The sequence below is a fragment of the Magallana gigas genome, chromosome 1 (genome assembly GCF_963853765.1).
Source record: "Magallana gigas chromosome 1, xbMagGiga1.1, whole genome shotgun sequence".
NCBI classification, from domain to species: Eukaryota; Metazoa; Mollusca; class Bivalvia; order Ostreida; family Ostreidae; genus Magallana; species Magallana gigas.
Window position 1 is genome coordinate 19,600,918 of NC_088853.1, and position 22,032 is coordinate 19,622,949.

At 33.7% G+C, this 22,032-nt stretch overlaps 1 protein-coding gene and 1 long non-coding RNA gene across 6 annotated transcripts in view; both read right to left on the bottom strand.

The window, feature by feature from the left end:
• Positions 1-18,199, bottom strand: part of LOC105339984 (uncharacterized) — a 311,465-nt gene extending 293,266 nt beyond the window's left edge. For all 5 annotated transcript variants that reach the window (XM_066087550.1, XM_066087542.1, XM_066087548.1 and 2 more), the window contains exons 1-2: positions 17,965-18,199; positions 10,662-11,348 (exon numbers count right to left, since the gene is read on the bottom strand). In XM_066087550.1, coding sequence (XP_065943622.1) covers positions 10,662-11,348; positions 17,965-18,001 — 724 coding nt within the window. In that variant the 5' untranslated portion in view covers positions 18,002-18,199. The remainder of the gene's footprint in view (positions 1-10,661; positions 11,349-17,964) is intronic.
• On the bottom strand, positions 6,570-10,395 carry LOC136276215 (uncharacterized). The gene is made up of 2 exons (XR_010714641.1): positions 9,109-10,395; positions 6,570-6,866 (listed from the first exon to the last, which is right to left on the bottom strand). It is a non-coding gene; the product is annotated as an uncharacterized lncRNA (long non-coding RNA).
• Positions 18,200-22,032: the final 3,833 nt, after the last annotated feature.

The window sequence follows — 22,032 nt, forward strand, 5'->3', positions numbered from 1 at the left end:
AACAGTATGTACTCATGTGTCATGTCAGGAATTGTGGTTTTTTTTTAAACCGAGCCCGTTTACAAAACACGTAACCTTTACTCTAAGATAACTTCTTTATTTAAATATTTCTAAATTTATGAAGACAATGTGCAATTTAGAATTGTTGCGTGCTGACAAAATTTACAGACCCTGAAACGTACTACTACACCAAAAAAGCGTGCGACTTACGTGCGAGAAACGTTTTGTGTTAACCGTTTAGCGTTTCGTGTGAATCGTGAAGCGTTTCGTGTAAACCATTTAGCGTTTCGGACAAAGCGTGCAGAGTTTCGGTCAAAGCGTGTTAATCGCTTCGAGCAAAGCGTGCGAGAACCATGTGAAACGTTTATCAGATTTTATTCGGAACTCTCTGACAATTTGTTTCAAAATGGCGCCCGTGTTTTACATTACATGTACTTTAAACTGTTTGTGATTGGCAAAACTCTTTTGTAGGTATTTTCATGAAAAAACTCTAGAAGAAATGATATACTTATCATTTTACAAAATTTAATTTATTTTAAACAAACAAAATAAAGGTATATGTATTAAAAGACGACTAGTTACAGAGTACATGTATATATAACGTTTTTATACGATGTTTCAGTACTGGTACATGTACAGTCGTTTTACCGGTAACGAATATTTGCCAATATCGAATAATTTTTAGAAAAATTATTGGTTGAAGACGAAGTTGAGGTTTTAAAAAATCCTAGCTAGGTAATTATAAAACAGAAATAAATATTCTATCAGTGCGTGAAGTTGTTTGCCATTTGTACGATTATTAAATACGGTTAGCAAAACATGATTTCTGTTGGAACAAGCCGTAATCAACTTTAACTTACACGAGCATGGTTTGATAAGCATGTATTTTTTTTTTATTTATTGACATCGATAACTCTTACTGAGACCATTCGGCTTTGCGCAAGCGGCACACATAACCTCGGACATCGGGTGAGACCTGCACCTGGCTGAACCTGTCAATCAAACTCTGTGTATTTGTTTTCATTGGATGGTCAAGCTCAACTCTGGACATTCTTTTATCGTGCTAGCACATACCGCAAACATGTAACATGGAACTTTGATTATAATTTGATTTGATTTTTAAACCACCTTGTACGCTCTCGTATACATCAATGCTTAATCAACTGTACAAGTAAAATAAATTTATCTTTCATCTTAAACCAATATAATAGTTGAAAACATAATAATCCGTGCAAAATATGAAACATGAACGCGTGATAAGGTACATGTAGAAGATCACGAACCGACCGCGGATCACTTGTCCACTCGCGCCGGATCTCCTCACGATGGATGATCATCATTTAAATGTTTAATATTGGGGGGGGGGGTTGTTGTTGTTGATTTAAAACATTATTTGAACAGTTTATAAAATTTTTACATAAACAAACCAACCATTAATTTATGTCTGACGATGTTTCCGATTTGGAGTAATATCGTTCATTAATATTCATTTACACTCAAATTTAATTAAATACAAAATGGACAAACTTTTATAACATAAGATTAAAACAGTTCTTGTATTTACGGCTATATTTACTCAAACACGTTCATATGCATGGAAGTGTGCGTCTCGGTGTGCGAATCTTGTGTATTAAATAACCGCTATGTAGTGCAGCCGTGGCTGAGATCCTCGGCCGTGGGCGAACGATAGATTACGTAAAGGTACAGCGCACAGACCCGCACAGCTCATAACCCAGGAAGCTTTGAAAAGATTGCAGTATAATGACCTTACTCTATCAAATAGAAGTTATTTATTTTAAACTTAAAACCCACAATTGATCTATGTCTATTATTGCTTTAGATTGAGAATGCCATTGCTTTTATTAATTAACTGAACAATTTCTTAATTGACACCCAATCGTTTAATCCATAAATATGTGTAATCAAAACGAAAACAATTCTTGAGTTTGCGGATAAATAAACACATATATGAGAGACGCAACTCTCGTGTATTAGATAACCGCTGACCGCTAGGTAGTCCAGCCGCGACCATGGTGACCGATTTTCTCGGCCGCTGGCGAGGGAGAGCTTACGTAATGGTACACACACACAGCTCTGATTCAAGGTAGATTTTAAATGCATGGAGTTTATAACTAAAATGTAATGCATATATAGATGTTTTTAATTCCATATTTAGTGGTTTACTAGAAAAGAAAAAGTTAACAATGATTTGTTTTCCAAATCCCGTTTTTAAGGATTGTGCATTATAAAAACTTAACAACAATGACTTAAACTCCTAAAAAAAAAGCACGTATTCTAAAAAAAAAAAATTCTTATGAATTAATGCCGTTTGTATAAACCAGCATACTTTCTGCTGTAACTTTATGCCAGTTGTACGCGCAAAGACTTTCGTTAACTTGTCAAATGAAAACAGGTACATGTTAACATGTAAAGCTTGTTACACTCATACTACACAAATCACTTACAAAATAACATTGTAACGACCTTTATGAGATCCCAACAAACAACTTTTCCAGCGACAGCCATATCAAAATCCTAACCGTTTTTGAGTTATTAAGCAAAAACTTTTAGGGGCCATTGGTCCTTAATTTAAGGGGCCAGCCCTTTTTTATTGGTGTCAAATGAGAGCCCTTGATATTCTGCACAACTTTTATTCTACATGTTTTAACAAATTATTTTTTGTTTAAAAGATACAAAGGAAAATATGACTAAATTTTCGCACTCTTCCGAATCCTGTTTTTTAACCCCCTACCTTTTCCTAAATAAGGAACGTAATCAAAAAACAAAAACCGATGTATACAACTTCAATGTCTTTGTTATTCAAATTCGTTGGATTCCCATTCCCTGCTATCATAGTCTCGGAGCCTTTGTCTGGAAACCAAACGCCCCAAAAATTTTTAAAAGGGGAATAACTCGTTAACGGAAAGGGAATTCTAACTTTTTTGAACTGATGAAGATAGTGTTTTGTAAAGTCCATTAGCCCTGAAAATTTGAGCAAAAACCGTTCAGAAATGAGCACGATATGAAGCCTCAAAGTTCGCGTCTAGGAAGAAAAAAAAAGAAAAGAAAAACTAGAGCAAAGCTCGTTGCAAAGCAACGAGTGGGTTTTCCGCTAATGTCGAAAGCAACGCTAGAAGTACGTCTAAGAAGCAGAGTTCTTAATCCAGTAACAAAGAAACCTAAGTACAAAAAGATAAAAAAAATCGATTGATTCTTGGTACAACTTAACATGATCCGAATGTTTTTAAGTACGACTTAACCAAAAACCCTTAACCATTTCAAGAACGACTTAAAAAAAACCCCAATGTGTTTAAGTACGACTTAACAAATTTGACTTCATTTTAGGTACAAGTTTACTTTACCTTGAACTAACATCTTTTTTCTTAACCCAGAATGCAAAATTAAAATTTATGTAAAAAATCAATTTTGTTTAAAACATAATTCTGAGCAACTTTTCCTCTTCACTGCTTTTCAAAAGGTTGACCTTTCGTACTGTGTGCTCGTTGCGTCATTAATTGTTAGAAACTTATCGATGTTAAGTTTACTTTACTGTACTTCTGTGAATATTTTCTATGTAAAATTACTATGAACCAGACAACATTGAAATGGTGAACATTTCAAAGGGCCCCGCTTATGTTATTTCAGAGAATTCTGCTTTGACCTTGAGCTATAACTTGAAATTTTTCCAGCTGGCATAGAACTTTTAATTCAATTTCATTCCCCCTAACATACATGCATTTTTGTTCAATCTGACCAAGATTAAGCATATTTGGAAAATAATCTACTATTTAAAACTAATTTTAAAAAGATCTGCTATGACCTTCACATTGACAGACTTGGTTCAAGGTCACTGCACGCCATTAACCAATAAACTCTGTAAAGGTAAAATATTAGCCAAATAGGGGCTAAAAGGAGAGTATATCTATGCTCTTAAAATATGGATTTTTGTGTGATCTGATATGACCTTGACTCTTCATCTACAAATATCATTCGAGGTCATTGCATATATTTTGAACAAAGGCATCATGTGGGTAAAGTATGAGGCTGAATGGAGCAAAGGGAGAGAAGATATACTCCGGACAAGGATTTTTAAAAATATAATTCTGATATGACCTTCACAGTTTCTTTTCACTGAAAATAGGTTCAAGGTCACTACACACCCTTTCACCCTTTACTCAAAAGCTCTGCTTATGTGAAGTCTGAGCCAAATAGGGGTTAGTAGAAATTATATATGCTCTCAAAAAAGGATTTTTGCATGATCCGATATGATCTTCACCCGTTACCTAGAAATTTCATGCAAGGTCACTGCACATCGTTTAACCATAGAGACACTCTGTGAGTTTGAGCCAGATTGGACCAAAGGGAAAAAAGATATGCCCCAGACAAGGATTTTATATATATAATTCTGCTATGACCTTAACCTTATACCTAAAAACATGGTTCAAGGTCACTGCACATCCTTCAACCAAAGGAACCCTGTGGATGAGGTATGAGCCAGATTGGGCCAAGGGGAGAGAAGCTATGCTCCTGTCAAGCCATCTCGGATGGACAGACCGACAAATTGATCACTAGAAGGCGCCCGCATAAACATGCCTTTTTATCTAAAATAGTATCCATGCTATCTGCCCATGGTGAATAGTCATCAAAACCATTCATTAGCAGAATTTGATTTCCCTCCTTTTTAAGGTGGTATGGGACATCTGTCGATATTAATGTGGATTAAAGTACTATATAATTGAAAACTTTTCACCGGTTTAGAATTTTCAAATTTTACAATATTTAACCAAAAAATAGCTTTTAAAAATATTTGAAAAGGTAAAAATTGTAAAAACCCCAGCGGGATTCGAACTCATGACTTATAGGTTCCTAGTAAACCCTCTAACCCACTGTGCTAAGGAGTTAGGTGACCATTTTTGAGAAGAGACTACATGTACTTATATAATTACACTTTATTTTATTGTTTATTTCGATAAACAATACGTCACAACATGGAAGTGTCCCATATCACCTTAAACTCGGAACACCTCTGACCTAATAAGATCGCCGCATTAAATACAAAGTTTGATTTAACTCTAATTTGTTTATCATCAAGAAATTCTGCATCGCTGACAAATAAAGTTTTCTTCTGTATAATGAAATACCAATTAACTGACTATTCGGACAATAGCAAGTTTATTGTCCCATTCAACAGCTACTATTTCCCTTGGCTTTGCCTCATTAAATATTTGCTGTCTTGGGGGACAATAAACTTGAATTTGTCCTCATACCCAGTAAATACTAAATAGGCATATAATATCCTATCCACCTACATTTCATGTTATATAACCTCCCGTTTGTAACCTTCAATTTCACTGTAAAGTCAACATATCTGTCATAGCCGCAAGTTTCACAATTTATTTCTGCTTCTCATGTACTTAAAATTAGGGGCCTTAATATTGCTTACCAATTCCAACAAGAGACATCCCTCTAACTATTGGTAATCATTAAAATTCATTTCATGAATCTACGCAACAATGATAAACCTTCAAGTACAATCACTCTCAATTTTACAAAAATATTGACGGTTCTTTATCCGAAACTGTTCCTTGTATCTTTAACTTAGTACACTAACATTTTTATGAAAAGACGGTTTGTCTTAGAATAAGAAAGCTAATGCAATTCTGAGAAAAAGAATACCACATATTGCCAATTCCATTGAGGTTTAATAAAAATATGGCCATTTAAGTGAACCCAACATTTCCAATTTCCTTTAGTAAACACAGATTTACAGGGTTCTCCATAGTAAAACATCTTTATCTGACCTTTTAGAGGTCAACTTTTGTTCAACCACCTTTAAAAAGAAACCTTATACAATACAACATATGCCTACATGATATAATCATGATAAAAGCTTCACATCACTTAGAAATACCCTTACATGTATACCCCCCACCCCCCAATCTTTTGATTTTCATAAAAAGTCATGGTTTGAAATGTTTTACCTAATTTTATGAAACATGTGGCAATATCCTTGAGTCATTTCTCACACATATTTGAAAACAATCATCAATGATTCTAAAATGTGATCTTTATTTGTTTATTGTATGATTTGTACCACTTTAATTAACAAATAGACAGCTGTCCTGCTTGTGATTTCTTGTTTTCATGAAAAAAGTAAGCTAACAATCATATTTAGTGAATATCTAATCTATTCTGATTTCTAGTCTTCTTCTAACCATGCTAAAACAGTAAGTTACAACCTACAAGTTAGACATCTGCCTTAAATTAGAATTAAATTCAAACACATCCAGGTAGCTGGAGACAGAGTTGATTTCAATGAAAAATGTTCAAATTTGACATGTTTTTCTACTATTTTATGCATATATACCTTAGAAAGGTAGAAATAGGTTGTTTCTTGTTCATTTCAAAAGTAATTATCATAGCAGATGTTATTTCAAAGTCAAATGTACATTTACATATCCTACATGTAATCTTAATGCAGACAATTAAATAGGGGGGGGGGGGGGGGGGGGGGTTCAATTATGTAAACACATCTAAATATCTTTATGAAATAAAAAATAAAGGAAACATAATTGTATACTTTTATTGAAAAACAAATTTTCACAGCAATTATGAATTTCTTTAAACAGCCTTAATTTTGTTTTCATAATTTCTTATCAAACACAAACCACAACATGGCATGATGCTTTCTTCAAGTTCCATTATTGTTCATGCATTATCGGATTTAATTTGAATTACCAGTAAATAGTCTGTAGAACACAAGGAATATGCATGTGGATAGAGGTGACAGGTTAATCTCAGGAGCTGACCCACAAGAATCAACAGGTACCGGTAAAAGCCATGTGGTAACAAGAGTCTGTTTTGAGCTGAAATAAATAAAAAAAATAATTAGCTGTGTTTACATACATGTACTAGTAATAGCTGTGTTTACATTAACATATGCATAGTATTTTTGTAAAAAATACACTGACCATGCAGTGTAATAAGTATGACATATCCCAATACATGACATAACATTTAGGCAGTACAAGATCAAAAATTTGCATATCAAGTCATAATATAATATTAAAAAATTTTCATAGGTATAAACACTTATCAAATTGAGAAAGAGAGAGAGTTTGAGAGAGAGAGAGTTTATTACCATACTTGTAGTGCAACAGTCAATATTTCAATTCGTAAATTACAAACGAATATTACCCACCGAACAGCGTCAAAGTACATGTACTGGTATTAGCTTCTGGTATACCATTTTTTATCAATTCTACTGTGTATTTTTTGTTTGCAAATAAATTTAGCGAGGGTTTTTGTTTATTTTCTTATAAATTACATGTTTTAAAAACAATACTACGTGTAATAAGCATAAAACATGTATGAGTAAACTTAAAGAAGAATTTTTAATAGATTATTTTTCAAAGAATGTGGTACATTACATGTATGTCAATCTTTATAAAACTAGCATATATTTCGTGCGCCATAAATTGCAAGTTTTTTGTAAATATCATTTACTTGCATGATAGGTATATATGGTCTAACCAAAATTTTCTTCATAAAGCTACAGCTGTATGTACCACATATATGTTTTGTCACAAGTATACATTTTAAAAAAAAATACCCAAATTCCAACAGTTTAAATAAACTCAACTCATACTCTGATAAGTTCATTGTGTTTTGTGCGTGCATATCTTATTTGTCTGCTGCAACAGCAGCCAATCAGCGGTAAGCTGAATCCACAAAAAGAAAGTTTGTGTTTTAGGAGCGGGTAAATTGTTTATGCGACACTGTCAAGAAAACCACACCAAATAATAACAAGAAACATAAATATTCACTTAAATGTATTCTGTTGTAAAGTAAAGGTTTTTAACACTTATTGCATCTTGCAAAACATGTGATGACCTTAATCATCTGTCATATATCTGATATACATGTATATGTAAAAGATGGGAGAAATAACGACGGAACAAAGTGGGATTCGAACCTGGCCCTCTGAATCTCTAGTCAAGTGCTCTACCAACTGAGCTACATGTATCTGGCACCGGTATTCAAACCAGTCTGACCGTCACATTCCTCCCCCTTAAATGATCTTCACCCTCGAAGATCATCCCTGGCAGGATCGAGTTAACCTGTTAGTTCCTGGGGTTGGTCACAACACCAATATTGTAACAGGATGGGAGAAATAATGAAGGGATTTGAACCTGGGCCCCCTGAATCTCTAGTCAGGTGCTCTACCAACTGAGCTATCTGGCACTGGTATTCAAACCGGTCTGATCGTCACATATATAAAGAATTATTTTAAACAATGTTGTTCAATTAAAAATAACACTCGCAACCTTCAGTTTTTGTCTGTAATTAATCAATATTGGAGTGCGATCAGTTCTCGCCGAGTACCATTTCTCACCAGTGCATTGTTACGTCATTTTATCAACACATAAAATTATATACGAAAATATGATGTAACAGTGCACCAGCGAGAAATGGTCCTCGGCGAGAACTGCTCGCACGCCAGTACTGCCAGTTGTCAGATTAAAAAAGAGAATAAAAAATTACATTTAAAACATTAACAAGGACAATTTAAGTACACATCATAACTGCTAAACAAGAAAAATTATGTGAACTGGTAGAATGGTAGGCATAGTTCTAACCTACATGTACAAGTACATGTACCGGGTACCCGTTGGTCTGCTATACGTCTTTAATGATACAATGATCGGCATCATAAAGATATTAAAGTCATGTTTTAACTCTGAAGTCTGAAGTATACAATTCTATTTACTTGAAGTTATGTCTACAGGGTATTCATGACTACATTTGGAGTCCTCTGCACAAGAATATATGATATGTTTCTAATTAGACCCTGCTTTGAATTTTGAGTTGAAAATTCACAATCTGTTATTTTTTTAAATAGATAAATTCAGTTACCCTTTCCAGTCCCCCATGAACCTCGAGCGAGTCTAAACACCCATGAAACATGTAAAAATTACACGTTAGTAAACAAACACCCACACCATAACAAAAACATCTAACAGTGTGCACGTACTTACATGTACATCTATACTATATACTAAATTTTAACCAGTTAACAAGAAACTTTAAAAGGAGTAAAAGCCTCACCTTCTTCAGTAACATCCACATAAATCACACACTTTAATGTCCATCTTTTCTCCTTTATTACTCGTAGCTTATCAACGGCTGATCGTCGACAGAAGTGTGGCTGTCAGAATTTCCTCGTAAACGATTCACACGAGAAAAATATCCTCCTTAAACAAATATGTAGTATTGTTCCCTGTGCATGTTCATATGTTTCACAGCAAAATGAAAATGCATGTGTACACCGAAAGAATACACAACTTCTCTTCTGCATTACGGCTCTCTCTTTTCAACAATGCCGTTCGTTACTGTTTACATTCGGCGCGCGCGCGCGGGGGTCACAAACAGGGGCGCCCCGACAAATAGTTGCACATAGAACGTGTAAATAATGTGTGTTCATTGAATTCATAAATGATATAGATGAAAAAAATGAAATTGAATCACAACAATTTATCTAAGACGCAACACAACGTAATGCAGTAAATGCCTGGGCCTTAATGTGGCATTTGTTCGCTTGTGTGTCTATGTAGACATATTAACTCGTTCATGCACGATTCTCACATATTTCTTTTATGAAATTTGAAAAAAAATATAGGACAGAACTTGTTTAATTTGATACCAAATGACATTATTTAATATATTAACAATAACTAAATTAATTTTTTTTCATAAAATGATAACGATTTTTGCTATCAGAAAAATACGTGTATGAGCTGCTGACCCCTAATTATAGGGGCCAGCCCTTTTTTCTTAATTTTAAATGAAAGCTCTCTTTATTCTAAACAACTTTTGTTCTATATGTATTAACAAAATATTTTTAGTTTAAAGGTTATAATACAAAAAGCAACAAAATTTCAGCCCCGAAAAAATCTTAAACTTTGGCGACAAATAGCTCAAAAACTAACAAAGAAATTACCAAAATTTTCATGCCAGCAAAATTATAAAATGTTACCGACAATTTCGCCAAATTTCATGCGTCTATCATCTGTAGTTCCCGAGATCAACTCTGGACAAAAGACCCCCCAATTTTCAATTAAAGGGCAATAACTCATAACCGGAAGTGAATTTTAAAAATGTGAAAAAAACGTCTAGAGATATTTATATCATCTACGTACCCTGAAAGTTTCATAGCAATCAGACAAAAAATGTTCGAGAAATCTCGTGCACAAAATTTGCGGGAAAAAAAAAAAAATAATAATAAGAAACAGTAGAATAACAGAAGGGTTTTCCGTTGAAAAACGGAAAACCCTAATAAGAATAATCTTAACCCGCACAATAATAGAAAGGTCTTCCGTTGGAAACGGAAGACCTTAATAACTGGAGTTATCACCCTTATGCAAAAGATATGTACCATAAAGAAACAATGAACCCCTTCACAGTTTACAGGGCATATTGGCAGTAATTGTTGCAATATGACGTAACGTCATTTGCTTTATCTATGTCTTTTATTGTCTACCTACTAAAACATAGGTCAAGTAAACAATTTGCCCTGCAAAAAAGCAGTTAATTCGTTACCGTGAAGGGTGGTCAATGTGCACAATTTTATCTTTCCAAAAAAAAATATTGTTAAACCTTACCTTTCAAAAGTAAACAGCTTTGGTTTGCATCTTGGGTGCAGACAACATTCTTATCCTTTATGTTGATAAACTTTTCAGAGGTGACGTCAATCTCTTTGGGCGTAGGGATGACGAGCTTGATGTGAGTGTTAAAGTTCCTAACTTTGTATCGTCTGAAGCGATCTTGCGCTGTGAAAGGGTTATACTGGTCCACTAGGTATCGCTTCCATTGGTCCACAGTTTTAAACTCCGTCACAAATTTCTTACCGGTCGCCGTCGATTTGATATTGACGGGCGTAAGAGAGGGGGCAGCGACGTACCAATTCGGGGGAACGTCCGTCCTCGCCACGGCCCACCATTGACCAAAAAACTCAACAAAGCGGGAGCCGTTTGTAGGAATATCCATGAAATCTGAAGTTGGCGCCATGCTGAACAAGCAACCATCAATGTGGTTGAATTTGACATTGTAGTTCGGCAGAACGTAGCCTGCAGGAGACACAAGGTTACCTGGTTCTATTGCGAAGAAGCTGCAGAAGTATATGGCCCAGCTGTCTGAGCGAATTGTTTTACTTCCGGTGTTTTTCAAAGTGAGGCCAAATCTGTGTTTGGTCAAGTCGGTTTTTCTTAAGTCATTGTGGACTGATATTTTGACGTCCAGATTTTCTCCTATATAGTTTAGGTCATCCTGTTGGATTGCAGCAACACATACTGAAATGGAGGAAAATATTTTGTAGTTATACACAAGTAACGTCATGTTGATTATTACTGAGTATTGTTCCAATACTTGTTGATTATAATATTATTGCTCCAAAACATGTTCCGAAACATGAATATATGAGTTGACACATTGCGCGTCAATGGAATATTGACGCCATTTTGCTTTCCCCTCTTTGAGGAATCTATCTCAGAACTAAGATTTTCAATAGACTTTACACATTCTTTCATATACAATATAAAATAAATCACTAATACATATTGGGGTTTTATTTCATTTAAAGAAATATGTCTGATAAACAAAAATGCACTGTTCTCTCTACAAATGTATAATATATCATAAAATGAAATAATAATTTGAAAACTTTAAAATAAATAACGTGAAATGATCAGTATTTTTTTATCGATATGTCTTCTCATAAATAACAAAGATAAAATGATACAATGCCAATTGAAATTAATAACGCTAGTCATTTGCCTAAAACAAGAACTATAAGAATTTTAAGATTTCTTAAAAAAATTTATGTATATTGAAAATGTCTGTTAAGTTCGCGAGAGTTATCTTTCCTGCGGTATTGTCAAAGTTATACAACATCTTCATGTATGGACACAAAATCAACGTCGCAGGATGTAAGCAATAAATTTATTTCGCGGTAATATTGTGAGAGCGTCATTTCAATAGCGTGGGTATAATTGTTCCGTATTTTATTTTTTAATTAAGCATGGCGCTTTCAGACCCCAAGGATGATGTTTTTCATAAATTATCTAATCAATCACATCATTGATAACATTTTTTTTTTATATATATTAAACATGAGAAATGGGAGTTATGGATTATTTTAGTTGTAAAATATTATGGCATTAAGAATCAAATATTCATAATTTTATGATTAATTTTATAAACTTTTTATTTATTGCTATACATCAACTATTGTTATTTCCCTAAGTATTTCAAACCAAATGTGGTTAAATTATAAAGTCACAAAAGTGGCAGAGTGCAATATGCAATATACCTATTTGTTTTGTGGTGTTTTACTGTATCAAAGATAAAGGGCTCAGGTGGTTCAATTTCGAGCAGATAGAAGTTATTTATTTCATGGGAATGTGCGTGGAATAATGCAGGAATGGTCTTTTTTGAATATTATCAATTATGGATAAATATATTTATGTTCAAAATTATAATAAAAGGCGTTTGTTTGATTCATTTTTGTCTTAAATAACAGTTCCAAAAGTAAAAACTTTAAATAAACAAGATCGCCATTGACAAAAGTGCCAGAGGCGTTTCTTCTCTCTTTAAATCTGCTGTTTATTTGTCCTTTACACAATCGCAACTTAATGTCTTTTCCGAGCCTGCCGGAAAGGCCCGAGAAGTTGCGGATATTTAAACCCACAGTCATAAGTTTCCTGGACCCTTACTTATATGTTCCTTGTCATTAGAGAAGTTCAGTAATGGTTGGTTGATCGTATATGTTGATTAAAAAAAACATTAAAGATCTTCCCCGATCTTTTATCTTATTATTTAATCAACTGTTGTTTTTTTCACATTAAAAGTACTGCCCTTTCAACAATTTAGATTGTTAATAAACAGGAAATCTTACTTGTTGAAAAGTTAAGAACAGAAAAACGAATTATGATAGTAGCCCACCACTAAAGAAGATAAATGGGGATGGGGTCCATCCTATCCCCTTCTAAAGATAACCGACTATATACCCAATCAAACAAAAATAACCCTCACCCCCCCCCCCCCCCCCCCCCCCGTCTTCCTATTAAAAGAAAATCTAGATTTGCGCATGTCCTTTACTCAAATGTACATTCCCACCCTGTTGTTTCCGCATGCATATGTACTGCTATTTTACTTGACCGTATGTGGCTGTTTTTATTTGTTTCTTTATATGTCTACTTAGAGTTTACGAATGACTACATTGTACTTTTAGGACTATTTTCTAACCTTCATTTCTCTTCTTATTACAAGTGAAAGCGTTTGGAAGGGCATACACTTAATGGAATTTTAACAACCATTTTAACAATTATTTATACAGTCACCTATTAAAAAATGTTCTGAAACATTTTGTTTCGGTCTAGTAACCATGGTTATCGAACGACATTTTAGCAGAATTCATACAAATTAAACAAGCTTAAAACAGATTACATGTTTAACGGAAAGCTATTTGTCACGAAACTACAATCATAACAAACTGAAGAATTAACCAATACCAACATTTTCACTTTTCCCAAATCATTTCTTTCATCAATCATTATTTAATTGCGTTAATCTAAAACATTGACTTGATGCATGCAGTATAGATAAGAACAACCAACGAAGACTTGTTTTTTACCTAATAACATGTTGATGAAAGTAAATTTCTATTACTTTTTGTAGGTGAAATTAAGTGGGGCTGCTGATCAATAAAGTATCTACCAGATCTGTCTTAATCCTTTAAATTTTATACACATATCTATCACATGTATTTATTATAGGGAAAAAAACAAGTTTAGCTGAAGGTTACAACTTTTTAAACAGGTTACTATATTTTAATACAGGGCCCATGTCCTGGTAGCCACGACCACCTGGATACCTTAAAACGCGAATTAAAAATGTCCCATAGTACACCCAGGTAGATTTGTATTACCTGGTTGGGTTTTATTATTTTGTTTACCCGTAAACCAATCCAATGTTCGTAATGTTGTTGTGGTTATACACGTACAAACCCTAGCTATGAGATGTGCGTAGTGCAGATTTTTGGATCACCTTGACAATGCAGGGTTGGAAAAAAGTGTACACAGTTCAACTTCCTAGATACGACCATATTTGCCAAAAATTAGGATCGGAGAAGGTGATCCCACATTGTGACCTAATTAACGTTAATGATTGTCTACGAAAACAAATGTACAGGGTTTTAACCTGTGTCAATAAATATAAGCATATTCAATTGACTGTATCTTTTTAAACTTTCTTCTAATCATAACAAATTACAATTGTCATATTAGCATTTAATATTTAAGCCACTTGCGTTCTGTAAAATTATTCAACCGGTGTTCTATCATTAATAGATAGTGTTAATGTAAATTGAGTAAAATTACTACTATTGTCATCAGTCGCAACATATTGGGCCAAAAGGTGGGAAAACAAATGTCCAGGAATATCCTTCAGAACTCTCGATAAACAACTTTGTGAGGTATTTTTTGGCAAAGCTAGGAAAAACAACTCAAATATGGACGCGGGGATCTTCATATGTTTATATAATACACATGTAAATCAATAGTACCTTATGGGAATAATACATATATCTTAAACTTTTAAGTTAATTCGCATTTTATATTTGTTAGATACATAAAGTAAACTCAAGAGACATATAAAAAGACCTTGCAATTGGATCTCCTAAAATAAAAAAAAAAAAAACACTTGCACAAAAACAAAGAAACCTCTGATAAAATCAATATATAAAATTTATAATGTTGCACACTCATGCTTTTATACACACGACTACACACAATATATTCTATCGTAAAACATTCATAATAAAAATAGCCTGAAAATAATTCGTCTTTCATACTACACAACAATATTTTTTATGACAGTCGCAATAGCTTGCAATCTTTTGGTAGAAAAAAAAAATATTCATGCATCTACGTGTCAATTTATTCTGTAGGACACCCGTAATTTATGACCGAAAGAAAAGTACTTCAATGATATATTGCTCGATGCTTGCAAATATCGCTATCTATCCAATTGTCTGTTATCTAAAGAGAAGTGTACCATGAATGGTTTATATTTCTTCCTTTTTGAGATAATTTACTTGAGCACGTTTCCGATAATTGGACCTTGATGCACGTCTGTATTCTGAAGTAAAACAATAAATTGTCGGGTTTTTTTTTTCTAAATACCGGTGCAAAGGTTCGATAAAGTTGTAACGTTTCCTCCTATAACTACGTAGATGACAGTATATAAATAGTGCCTGTTTGGGAGGGTAACAGTTGAAATTGACACCCCGAGAAAACCATTGTCAACCGACGCGAAGCGGAGGTTGACAATGGTTTTCGAGGGGTGTCAATTTCGACTGTTATCCTCCCAAACAGGCACTATTTATTTTGTTATACTGAATGTCTTTTTAAAAATTTTTAAGAAAATTTTACTGCTTTTATATAGGAATAACGTGAATTCTACAGCGAACCGTACGCGCATAATTTTCGCGCATGTAACATTTTTTAATGTTACCCGTTGCCAAGTGCGTTGCTAATGCTGAGGGTAATAGTAAATATTATTAACTGCGTCTTAACCAATCAGATTTCAGTATTTAACATGAAAGTATAACAATATACTTTAGTACCTACTCCTGTCCTTTTGAAGAAAGTGAAAACGAAAATTCACACACATTACATTGTAGGAAGGGAAGGGGTAAAACCCCCATACTAAATATAATATTACATAAACACAAATTATGATTTAAAGAAAAAAGATAGAGAATATGTGACAATAAAAGTTTAAGATCGAAGATTTCTAAACTTATTTTAACAAATATATTTAAAGTATGTACATGCAGAAAGGTGTTATGAATGCTAAGTGTTTGATAGTTAAAGATTGATCTATATTCACAATATTCACTATATTAAATTCCAAGTGGGGGAGGAGGGTGAGAAGTGGGCAACCACTATTAAAATATTTTTAAAAAATGTTTATACAATGATATCGTAAAGCCTCAGAAACATCTTTCATTTGGAGAAAGGTTTTTTAAACATAATACACGACTGATCGTGACACAACTGTACTTTAAATTCTGACTTATTCCGCTGTAACTTAATAGCCAGTCCAAACTGTTCGTGTGGCTTATTAGAAGATGCATATCATTTGTTTTAGTCTGTTAAAACTAAAAAGTATACAAGAGCTCGGAATTCTTAAATAAATAAGCTATTGACATTACGTTAAATACACATTATAGACGCACATTTACTCTTATTGGGGGGGGGGGGGGGGGGTTGATTCTTAAACAAATACACAAAACACTGAAATTTTTAAGATGGTACAAAATTTTTTTGATAAATGTGGTCGCTTCTCAAAAAATGTCTCAATTTATAAATGTGATATTATACATGTAGCAGACTGCTTATTCATGTTTATTCATGTATATTTATATGTATATTCATATATAACGTTATATATAATTATTGGCAATATTTATAAAATTTTAGTTTAAGGAGAATGTCATGTTGTAAATTTTGAAAGTACCGGGTGGCAGTAAATACAAAATTTACAATAGTTGTCATGTTGTAAATTTTGTATTTACTGCCACCCGGTAAATTCTAAATTTACAACATGACAAGAAAACTACCTTAGATATTTAGAACTTGTGTCTAATCCATTTGATTTCATCAATAAAATACGTTCAATTCAATTCAAGCGGGGAGAGGCTGTCGGTCTGTAAGGGGAAGGGGGGGTTGGTGGTCGAGGCGGTTTGATTTTTTCAGACATCGAACTTTTGAACTCGTCGACTTTATGCGAAATTCCTTATAACTGCACAGTGTATTAGATGTAGCTGTATATACTAGCACGTCGACAAAACATTGGCTGTGTATACAGTATAAATGTATTTGTTTAACCTCTGGTCAATCAAGTCTACCACCTAGATTATAGACGAAGTTTGTTGTTAAAGAACAAATCTTAAGGAGGCCCTCAGGAGGTTATAAAACTTACAAAAAGTATAATACAGATGTATGCCTATACATATCAGTTGAAGAGTTTTATCACGATTGGCTGGAGATAGGGTCCCTAGGTATAAACGGGTAATATTTTTCTGTATACATGTACGTATATAGGCCATTTTAAAAATCGACGCATTTGTCGTTTGCAGTATTCGAGCTTGTCATCAGTTTGAAAATCTATTCAAGTGTATTTTTTCACAAAGTTTATTTATGATGTGCAAACCCAAGGACAAATTAAATGTCGGGACATATAGATATAGGGTCAATCAAAAGGAAAATGCCAAAACTGAAAAATGTTAATGCGTGAAAATTTTGATTGTAGCCATTACATTTGTTTACCAATGTCGGGGCTCAACATGGCCGGAGTTCATTGATTTACATCCATGAATGAATTTTACTTTATGATTGCCACCGCAAAATAAGAATTAAAAACCAAACCCTGTTCTTCACGCCGTTTTGATGTAGTAAATTCATATTCATTTAAACACACACTTTTGCAAGAACCTACTGTGTATATATGCACTTTAAATACGCAGTCAACATTTTCAAGGTAAACAATCGGAAACATGGACATTGGTATTCTGAATATAACAGAAGACCTCATTTACAAAAATGTGTAATATATGTTGACAACATGAATTGACAGTCTTCGTCATGTCAAATACCACGCATAAATTAAATGCACGTGTAATATACGCACATGAGAAAACATGCGATTTATGTGGATAAAATTCAATGGACACTAGCATACATAGTGTAATTGAAGTCTGCGGGAATCGCCAACTTGTGTAAATATTTACAATAGAAAATAACACTCCTGTCAAATACGCCGCATATTAATAACTTCACATCCATAAAACGTGCTATAAATGCAGGTGTAATATAAATACCTGGGAAAACAAGCGTGGCTTACCTGAAACTAATGCTAGAGTCCACACTCCTCTCTGCATCTTAAAGGGGGTGCAGTTCTTGATCCTGTAAATGTAAACAGCGACTGGCTTTCAATCTTATACTTTTAAGAATTCATTATCCCCATGTACAGGTGTTTCCGAGAAACGCGCGAATGTCGCTTGCCTTCGATAGACTTATCTCTGACGAAAATAAAAACATAACCCTACGCTATACTTATAAAACTCCGAACGACCAAGATCGTTTAGAATCACTGAAGAATCTTGAGAGACCCCGAAGTAAAAATTGACTTAGATGTATTTTTTCGCGGAAATCAAAAACTAAAATAATTTTTTTTTTTGAGTGAACGATCTCTAATCCTCAGCAAAGTTTGATAACTCTAAATCATCCGAATTTCTTCTATTCGTACCATAAATCTGACTTTTATACCTACAATTTTAGTTTAGTATTCTACTGCTAGTATAACCATCAGTTACACAACTGCATGCTTGGCGTAGTGGAGCCACGGAGCACAGTCTCATAATTATATACATCTTGGTATAGAGTTCGAGCTAATCGATCCACTGGAATTTTTTTTAAAACTCAACTTGTTTTTTTTATTCCATCATATCAATCGTAGACAAATTTACAATAACTTTGTAAAATGCATTGATATTCTCTAAAAAATTCATTAAATATCATTTCATTTATAAAGGTTGAAAGAAAAATATCATTCTTATGATGAAAAAAAAATACTTGGGGCTGAGGATCGGAGAACCTTAAATCAAAACCTACCTTTTCCACTGTTTCTTGCTTAAATGTTCTTCTTTATTATTATTATTATTATTATAAAAAAGATAGCCAGTACATTATAAGTGTCAAATATATAGGATGCCTTGTTTTGATTTGTTCATGCTGCCTATGTTTTGCTATCATTAATAATCAATGCATGAGTACATATCTACCAAACACTGCGTAATCGGACAATCCCGTGCAACAGCGTGATTTCGGTAACTGTTATGACAGAGCATTTTAAAGCTAGAATTCAACTTATGAAATTTCTTACAAGCGAAAGAAATCTGATTGTCTTATTGATATCAAAATCGTGAATATTATTCCGATTAAAAAATAGAGCTGTTGAGTTTTATCGAGAAAAAGCCAAGAGCGACAGAGGACTAATGAAAAAAATCATGCTGTCTGGATATTTATCACATGTATATGATTTATTGGAAAAAGCCTAAGGGTTAAATCTAACGATACTTTATAAACATTAATTTTTTGACCATTGCGATTTTTCGTGGCAAATTGGTGTGTTAAGATATATCCCTCGGAATGTACATTTTCTTTGTCTGAACCCATTTAAATTGTTTGTTGTAGATGCACTCGCGGGCTTTTTCTTTTGAAGCATGGTCAATACCAAAACCCTTAATTTACCAACCGCCTTCATATCTCGTCTTATTTTAAATTTTGAATAAATTTACTCCTTTGTTTAATTCAAAAGTTACAATATGACAATTCAAATTAAAGTTTGATTTCATTGAGAAAGTTTAGAAACAACATTTTTAATACGAATTATTTTGTATTTTTTTATTTGACACCGCCTTGAAAATTTGAAATTTACAATTTGCATGACAGTGTTAAGCTCTGGAAAATGAAAATTAAAAAAAAACGTTTTATTACCCAAGTACACTAGGGATCAGAGAGTAGTTTTGCTATTTTTCTAAAGTGTGTAGGAAATATCACACAAAAGATACAGTGACCAAAAAAATACATAAAAAAAAATTAATACATAAAAAGAATAAAAAAAAGGAAGAAAAAAGGAAAGAAAAAGGAGAATATTAGCTTTGCTTGTAGAAAATAATATGCATAAATACCAAAAAAAAGTTGATGTAAAAAAGTAAGAGGGACCGTCTCCTATTTTTAAGAAGTACCGATATGTTTCTAGAATAAACTGATCGATAACCTACCTTCGACAATCCAAAATATAAATAGACGAAATCAACTAATAGTCATCGCTTTATTTATAAGCGATAAAAACTTAAAAAAGAGAGTTAATAAAAAGACAATGATATTTGCTCATTCGTCATTAGAAACTTAACATACTATTTTAGTGCATTAAAAAAAGTCCAGGCTTTAAAAAAAAACTTCAGAAGTTGACAAACAAATAGCTATTGGTCGCTTGAACGAACAGAGACTGTTTGTTTACGAGCCCTATATTCTGATAAAAGGTCACGGCAAAAAGAATTGCAAATCTGTCATTAAGTCAACTGTATCGAGAAATCTGTCATCATAACAAATTGAGTAAAGGGACCACTGCCATAAACACATATCATAATATCCACCCCAATTACGAATGAATATTTTAAAGATCTATATTGTTGTATTATGTGACTGAATACCCCCTCCCCCGTCATTTACCACTCCCACCCCCATCCCCTCTTCCCCGTTCAACATCCGAGGAAAGTTATTTGCAAAAACAAAAAAAAAAATAATAAAAAATAAACAAGGATTTTGTGCGCACAAAATCCATGTTTATTTTTTATTAAATTATTTTGTTTTGCCATAAAATTCTGCTTCTGATGTGTTTAGCCCCTAGTACGCATCTAATGGTCGGAATATTACCTTTATATGATTAAGTTTCAGTTCGTAGCTATATATAACATATACCAAATAATTAAACTTTCTCACAAACTGTTATAAAAAAAACCTTTGTTGCATAGAGTGGTACTTCTCTCTCTCTCTCTCTCTCTCTCTCTCTCTCTCTCTCTCTCTCTCTCTCTCTGCATTTTTAAACACGGGGGGGGGGGGGGGGGGTGGGGTATAGCGACCACTGTAAACAAATTATTTATTAAATCTAATATAGCTCACCATTTTAGGGGAATAAGCTCTTAAATTGCCTACTTAAGATGTGATTTTTCTCCCCCTTGTTTAAAAATCATGCCTTGATCTTGTGATTGATCTTGTGATTTTATGGAATCCGGAACGGGCCATGAAGTTCACTATCGCAGCAACGCATCATCGGCGTTTGGGTCGATAGTGCGATGACGCGATAATGCAATTATAATGATGAGGCGGTGGTGCAATAGCGGGATGACGATGATGAGATGCTGTATTGCGATGGCGATGGTACGACGAAGCGATAGCGATGACGCTATGGTAGGAAAGCGATACTGCGATGGTGCTATAGCGTTGTTGCAATTGTGCCATAGCGAATACGCGATGCTGTATCGCGTCATTATTAGGTTTTCCTCACGCTACCGACATCATCGTATTGCGCTATCGACTGTATTGCACATGCGCAATTGAAAACAAGAAATGGCGTCATGCATTGAATAAATGAGCGGATTATGTATAAAAAAAATCTACTTTACTCGGTTGATAAACATGACTCTCTATTATAAATGGTATTACAAATTAACCATAGCCTTTTTGCCAGACATATAAAGTCATTTAGAATAACTAAATGATAGATTAATACAAAAAATCACATGATCAAGGCTTGGTTTTCAAACATGGATGGCGATAACTTCACATGTTAACATGTTCAAGCGAAGTAAGAGCTTATTTCCGTTATTTTTCTTGGGGAAGAAACTGCTATTAAACCATTTCTCCGAGGGGAGGGGGTAGCTAGGGGAAAAGAAAGCATCGTGTGCATATTTCACAATTCTCGCGAACTCTGTGTTGAGCGCCCAAACAGTTCTCTGGATCTGCCACGTTTTGATTCACCCAGAAAATAAATTATGTTTGAAAACACATACTTTTAGTTGGAGTCACAAACTTGACAGACTTGACAATGCTTGTGACGTGATAGATCCAAAACCTAGAAAACGATAAATGAAATGTTTACATCTGCTAATCTATAAGAACCTTTTTTTTTCGTGCGTAAAGTTGTTCATCTCTTGTAGTAAATGTGTAGTGCGGATCCAAAATCTAGAGAACGATTGATTCTAGGTCGAACATTATGCTCATAACGTTTAAAAATAAGCATCCGAATTCAGACAGATTCAATATTGTTTAACTTCAAGGCAACTGATTGACTTAGATTGAAACATTAAAAAAATGACACAGTTCCAAAAGTATAGAGTAAGAATTT